Source organism: Nyctibius grandis, chromosome 6, assembly GCF_013368605.1.
Source record: "Nyctibius grandis isolate bNycGra1 chromosome 6, bNycGra1.pri, whole genome shotgun sequence".
NCBI lineage: Eukaryota > Metazoa > Chordata > Aves > Nyctibiiformes > Nyctibiidae > Nyctibius > Nyctibius grandis.
In genome coordinates, this window is record NC_090663.1 from 49,453,900 (window position 1) to 49,461,141 (window position 7,242).

The 7,242-nt window shown below is 49.6% G+C and overlaps 1 protein-coding gene across 2 annotated transcripts in view; it reads right to left on the bottom strand.

The window, feature by feature from the left end:
- FNIP2 (folliculin interacting protein 2) overlaps window positions 1-4,191 on the bottom strand; it is a 52,097-nt gene extending 47,906 nt beyond the window's left edge. Inside the window, exon 1 of one of the 2 annotated variants that reach the window (XM_068402893.1) lies at window positions 3,774-4,191. In XM_068402893.1, the coding sequence (XP_068258994.1) occupies window positions 3,774-3,868 (95 nt within the window). In that variant the 5' untranslated portion in view covers window positions 3,869-4,191. The remainder of the gene's footprint in view (window positions 1-3,773) is intronic. The other variant, XM_068402894.1, reaches the window with a different exon arrangement.
- Between the last annotated feature and the right edge of the window lie 3,051 nt (window positions 4,192-7,242).

Here is a 7,242-nt window from a genome sequence, read left to right on the forward strand (position 1 = left end):
GTGTGTGCATATACACACATTTTTATGTGTGCATTACACATAAACACATATATAGGTATTTTTAGTTACGGGAAGCAAAAAGCGGTAGTAACAGAAACCAGAAGCTGAAGATCTACGTACAAAACTGCATAGAACAAATTCAGTATCATGTCACTAATACCCATCTGTTCTCCAGCTGGTTTAAAATTCTATTTAAAAAAAAAATAATTAAGATATTCTACAGTTCTAACTACTAGCCTTCTACCACTTCATACTTCCATTATTTTGAAGGGAGGCTCAGGCCAGTAGGAAGTCCTGCTATCCTAATAGCTCTATATTAACATCTACACCTCACGTTTACTTTCTCCTCACCCAGCAAGTGTTGTGTTTACGTGAACATGCAGCGCAGCCCAACAGGACTAGATCCAGACAGTGAATTAATTGGTGCTAAGGACCTGACACCCACGCTAAACATGTTCTGGGGTTTTACTTTTCACCAGCTGCAGTCTGGTCCTGGGGATTGAATGCCCATTAGTGGTTGGAGCACACTTTCTAATTTCATTCATTCCAACAGGAATCCAGTTTACGCACCGAAGCCACTTGGCTATGAGAGCCAAAGTGCAGTAAGTGGAGGCAATTGAGAGGTTTTCTTTAAAATAGCACTGCTGATCCAAATTAAGATGTTAATACTCATGCACCCAAGAAACCATTTCCTGTGGCTTCACATTCAGCTATAGGCACCATGTCTCTCTTTCTCTTTGAGACTGTGCCAGCTCATCCTGGTAAGCAGCATGGACCTTGCAGCTTGCAGTTTTCTTCAGAGCCAAAGAGAGGAAGCAGCACTGACACTTGGTCAAGATTTAGCTCCCATTAAAGGAGAGGGGACAACAGAACAAGCAGATGCAGTACTTCTTACAGGCAAACCTCAAGCCTAGTTGATGGCCCTCTGCAGCAGGACTGCTCCTGTTGTTCCTGGGAAGACTAGAAAACTCAAAGATTCCTAACAACGTATTTGAAAAAAATTGTGAAATTAAGTTAATTTGAGGAGGTATTATCTACTGAAGAGATTTTTGGTGATTTTCCTGTTGTTGTGGGTAAGGAGGGTGTGTGAATACACTTAGGCTTTCAAGACTTTCATAACAATTCAAAGGCCACAGATATAGATTGTTATTGGTCTTACAGGGCAGCTTAAGACAGCTGTACACAGCAAGACATACTGAATGTGAAGGGACCTTACTAACCAAAACATGAAGAGGGAATAAAACTAAAATCCTTAAAAATATAGGCTTGCCATTAGAACAGAAAATGATCTTGCCACTTTGCCTCTAACACTGACCAGCAGTATAGGCTTAACACAGAAACTATCAAAGGATTAAGTCTTTCCTTTTACTTTGGTCCAATCACATCTCTCCATTCAAACAGAGATTACTGTTTAAGAGAAAGTCTATTAAAAATGTTGTAGTAGAGCTTCTAAGACCCAGTAAGTATGCTCCTGCAGGTCACCAACAGATCACTAGAAAGAAAGAAAAAGCATTGCAGCATATTTAGAAGTCATAAGGAAGCAGCTTAATGAAATACTAACATGCCAAAAAAAAAACTCACATGCAAAACACTTCAAATAACTTTATTAAACTTAAGTATGCCAAAAACTAATCAGATAGCAAGGGAATGGGGGAAAATGGGTGTTAAAGAGTAATGGTACTTACAATGTCATTTTAATGATAACAGGTTGGTGTTTTTTTTTTTGAAGTGTCACATCATTTAAATGTTATTCAAAGTGAAAACTGAATGTGGAATATCTTACCAAAGTGTTTTGGTTTAGCCCACACCCAGAGCTAAACAATAACCAGTTGTTCCATCACCAAAGACCCCTCCCCATCTGAGAAAGAGAATTGGGAAAAGGAGGGAGACTCATGGGTTGAAGTTTAAACAGATTTAATAAAATAAGAGAATCAATATCAATACTAATACAAAAGACACAAAATTTTACTTAGTTCATAGAGCAGTTGCAAGTCCCTCCAGTAATAGTAACCATTGAGAAGAGAAGAAAGATGCAGATGACAGCAGAGTAAAAAGCCCCAGCCATCCCCAGCAGCTTTCCCATATATAGTGAACCTGATGTTTATGTTATAGACTACACCTGTGGGCCAGCCTGGGTCAGCTGCTCTGGCTTTCACTGCTAATGGCCTTGATCACCATAGCACAGCTGGCCACAAACTGAAACAAAATGTAACAGAAAATTGATTCTATAAATTTTATCCCTGCAAAACCAGGACACAAAGGAACAGAAAGAAGAAAACAAATACAACCCCTAACCTCACAAAATACTCCAAGATAGACCAATCTTTTTTTTTTGACGCGTGACACACTGTGCAAAGAATCCATCTTCACAGATATCTTTGATGAATCCAATAACCTTAAAATTAGAACAGCATTGGTCTCTGATATATAGCACTTGGTAAGATTTTAAGTACAAGGCAAAATAATAGAGTTAGTCAGGAATTGCCACTCAGTTTAAATGTGGAAAACATATTTGTTTTCTTTCAAATTAAAGGAGATACTTAGTTCATGTGGGGAAAAAGTGCTACAAAAAGTTAACTAGCAAGTATAGTATATAGAGTTTACAACCTCCTGAAATTCACCAACCCTTCTCTGATATGAACGCAGCACCAGTGCCATGTCCTACCATTTTCAAAGGAATCACCTTATAACCCAAAGGTCCTAATGCTATTTTGATGTTACTCTCTTTTTCACCACAATCCTGCAACTTCAGCCACGCATACAGCCACAGCCCGCACAGACCATCTTTGAAATCACAATGGCTCCATGACCGTGATCTTTCATACTTGCCTCTATGGCATATCGTGGATCAAGATATTTTCCACCCCTCTCCCTTACCATTCTTAATAGTTTCAGCGGTGAAAGCCCAGATTCCAATTCAATCCTGTGTACTAACTATCTGATCACAAGACTAGTCAACTCATGTCAAACAGAAAAAAAAAAGGCACAGAGCTTACCAGACATCCATGTGATGGTCACTGCACTCACCAGGACCGGTTTGGTCCTGTGAGCAGAACAGATGCTGAAAGTAACAAAGCTCCAAACCACCAGTGTGAGCAAAATGCTGTCCCCAAGAGTTTTGAAAACAGTAATAATTTAATATTATATAAAGATTACATATTCAAGCCCTGAAGCAGCAATAGCTACTAAATCTCACCTTTAAGGATTTGCGATACCACAAGCAGAGAGAGCAGTGAAAGGTACCTAACGCTCAGTGGGTCACCAGACCATGCATGTGTATTTAGGTTTCAACAACTGAACCATTTTTTAATTTTCCTGTGCCGATGAGACCTGAACACGAGTTATCGCAGCAGTCACATACGAACGCAAGGAAAGAGAAGGGCTGGGGGTGCTGCCGAGGGCCGGGCGGTGAGCGCCCCACGGCTCCCCAGCGTTCCGCTTCCAACTCGGATGTAAAATGGCTGAGAGATCCAGCGAGAAGGGAAGGCGGGGGAAGGGCCGCCCCCCCGCCCGGCTGAGGGGGCCCCCTCCCTACAGACCGCTCCTCCCGGACCCGGCGGAAACTTGGCAGAGGGGCCGCGCCGAGCGGGGTGCGGCACACCTGCGCGGCGGGCCCTCGGCAGGCGGCCGCGGGCAGCGATGCTCTCGCGCCCCGCCTGCCTCTCCGCCGCGGCCCCCGCTGCCTGGCCGCCCCCCCGCAGCCGGGGCGGCCCCCGGGGCCCATGTGGAGCCAACTCCAGCGAGCCCGTACCCGCCCTGCCCCCGCCGCTCACCTGAAGGCGGGCCCCTCCCCCGGAGCCCGGCCGTGGGGGGCCACCGCGCTGCCGCCCCTTTTGTTGAAGAGCTTCTGGAGCAGGGTGGGGGCCATGCTGCCACCCTGCCCCTGCCACCGCCCCGCCCGGCGACGGCCCCACCGCGCCTCTCGCAGCTGCTCAGCGGGCGGCGAGCGGCGGCCGCCGCCGCGGCAGCATCATCCCCGCCGCCGCCGTGGAGCCGCCCAGCATTGCGCGGACGCGAGGCGAGGGGAGGGGAGCGCCTGCCCGCTCAACCGCGCCAGCGGCGCCCGTCACCTGACCGAGGGGCCGAGCCCGCCCGCCCGGCGGCGCTAACAGGCTGCCTGCCTGCCCGCCTGCCGCCCGCCCAGCCCGGCGGCGCTCGGCAAGGCTCGGCTCGGCACGACGCGCCGCCACCAGTCTCGCGACGGGAACGGGGACGCGAAGGCGCGGCGCCGCGCCGCGCCCCTCCGGCGTTGCCCATTGGCTGCGCGGCGCTCCCGGCCCCGCCCCCAGCACGTGGTAAGGGGCCGGAGGCGGCCTTAAAGGGGCACGGGCCCTGCCCCGCGCGGGGCGGTGGTTGGGGAGGTGGGCGGGGCAGAGAGGGGCGTGTGCGCCCGGGCGGGCGGGGCCTGTACGTGTGTGCGGGTGTGTGTGCACATACAGTACAGGCATTTTATATACCCATAGCAATAAGCATGGACGCGCACACATCTATTTATAACGTATGCTTTACACTACCCCTCTCTCCATACAGACATCCGTGTGCATACACATACACACACAGAGGTACATACGCCTCCCCTCGCCCTCACGCCGGCCAAGCCCGTGGCCCAACAGAAGCCCGCTGGGTTTTCGGGGAGCTCACGTACCTCCTTTTGCTCCACACACGAATTTTAGTCGCCAGTCCGATTTTTTTCCTAGTCCTGGTCTCTGTAAGGGAGAGACCCCCAGCATGAAACTGCAGAAATGTTGCGATTCCCTTCCAGACTCTGAGCTTTGATTTCAGACCTTGACCAGGCAAGCGAGAACGTTTTTGCAGGCAGGCAGCTCTGCTGTGACAGTGCCTGTTTTCACTGATTTCTCTATAATTGTTCTATTTCATTCACAAAATAATTACATAATGTTAGAGTATTTGGGAGCCATTTGGAGCTTTATGCCTATTTGTTTAATTTTGAGGAAAGGGTTGTTTGTGTGGTTTTGCCCAGTGGCAGCGTGACACCGCCGTGCACCCGCCAAGAGAACACAATTTCAAATGCTCCTTTTTAACCCGCCAGGTACATGCGTAGTGCGGTGCAGCTAAAAAACCTCAGACTCACAACATCTTCCTGCTCTTTTCAGGAAGCTTGGAGACAAGACATGGAGAATGGCGATCACTGCAATAGTTGTAATGGATCATTGCAATAGCTGGCTGCAAGCTCAACATCCAGTAGTGGCAGAAGAGGCAGAGGACGTGCTGGTGCTTCAGAGCCAGCCTTTCAGTGGCTAGAGAAGCCTATTTCTCTTTAAAATAAAAATCAAGAGATGACTGTCTGCTGGCCCGATAATCTGAGCTGCTCCCTCTGTAGCACCAGACTGAATCTTGTAATGCTCAGATGACCTTGTCTGGAGGTCTGTTCTCAGACAGGATCACCATTTTTAAGGCTCTCAACCACTTCACCGGTGACACTGAATACCCAATGTAAATCTTTCAGCTTGGATGTTCCCACTGCTTTTGATTCTTTATTTCCACCATCATCACCAAATGCCCCCAGTCATTAAGGTCAATCCACTCAACCAAAGCTGAAGGACTGAAAAGTGAGGGGACAGTGATCACAGAATCAATCAGGTTGGAAGAGACCTCTGGGATCATCGAGTCCAACCATTGCCTTGACACCGCTATGTCAACTAGACCATGGCACTAAGTGCCATGTCCAGTCTTTTCTTAAACACATCCAGAGATGGTGACTCCACCACCTCCCTGGGCAGCCCACTCCAATGTCTAATGACCCTTTCTGAAAAGAAATTCTTCCTAATGTCCAACCTGAACCTCCCCTGGAGAAGCCTGAGGCTATGTCCTCTTGTCCTATCACTAGCTGCCTGGGAGAAGAGGCCAACTCCCACTTCACTACAACCTCCCTTCAGGTAGCTGTAGACTGCAATAAGGTCACCTCTGAGCCTCCTCTTCTCCAGGCTAAACAACCCCAGCTCCCTCAGCCGTTCCTCATAGGTCAGACCCTCCAGACCCTTCACCAGCTTGGTCGCCCTCCTCTGGACTTGCTCCAACACCTCAACATCTTTCTTGAAGTGTGGGGCCCAGAACTGGACGCAGTATTCAAGGTGCGGCCTCACCAGTGCCGAGTACAGAGGGACAATCACTTCCCTAGACTGGCTGGCTACACTATTCTTAATAGTGGCCAGGATGCCATTGGCCTTCTTGGCCACCTGGGCACACTGCTGCCTCATGTTTAGCCGGCTGTCGATCAGTACCGCCAGGTCTCTTTCCACCGGGCCGCTTTCGAACCACTCTTCCCCCAGCCTATAGTGCTGCATGGGGTTGTTGTGGCCGAAGTGTAAGACCCGGCACTTGTTCTTGTTGAACCTCATGCCGTTGGTCTCGGCCCATCTATCTAACCTGTCCAGATCCCTCTGTAGGGCCTTCCTACCCTCCAGCAGATCGACACTCCCACCCAGCTTGGTGTCATCTGCAAATTTGCTGAGGGTGCGCTCAATCCCTACGTCTAGATCATCTATAAAGATATTGAACAGCACCAGCCCCAGAACTGAGCCCTGGGGAACACCGCTAGTGACCGGCCGCCAGTTGGACTTTGCCCCATTCACCACCACTCTCTGGGCTCAGCCATCCAGCCAGTTTTTAACCCATCGAAGAGTCCACCCATCCAAGCCCCAGGCAGCCAGTTTGTCTAGGAGGATGCTGTGGGAGATGGTGTCGAATGCCTTACTGAAGTCTAGATAGACTACATCCACAGCCCTGCCCTCATCTACTAAGTGGGTCACTTTGTCATAGAAGGAGATCAGGTTGGTCAAGCAGGACCTGCCTTTCATGAATCCATGGTGGCTGGCCCCGATGCCCCGACTGTCCTGCATGTGCTGTGTAATGGCACTCAGGATGATCTGTTCCATCACCTTGCCTGGCACCGAGGTCAGGCTGACAGGCCTATAGTTCCCTGGATCGTTCTTCCGACGCTTCTTGTAGATGGGCGTTACGTTTGCTAATTTCCAGTCAGCTGGAACTTCTCCAGTTAACCAGGACTGCCGGTAGATAATTGAGAGTGGTTTGGCAAGTTCCTTTGCCAGTTCCTTCATTACTCTGGGGTGAATCCTATCCAGGCCCATAGCCTTGTGGGTGTCCAACTGGCACAGCAGGTCACTAACCGTCTCCTCCTGGGTTATGGGGGCTTCACACAGCCCCCCGTCCCTAACTTCAGGCTCTGGGGGCCGAGTCTCCTGAGGACAACCAGTCCTGACA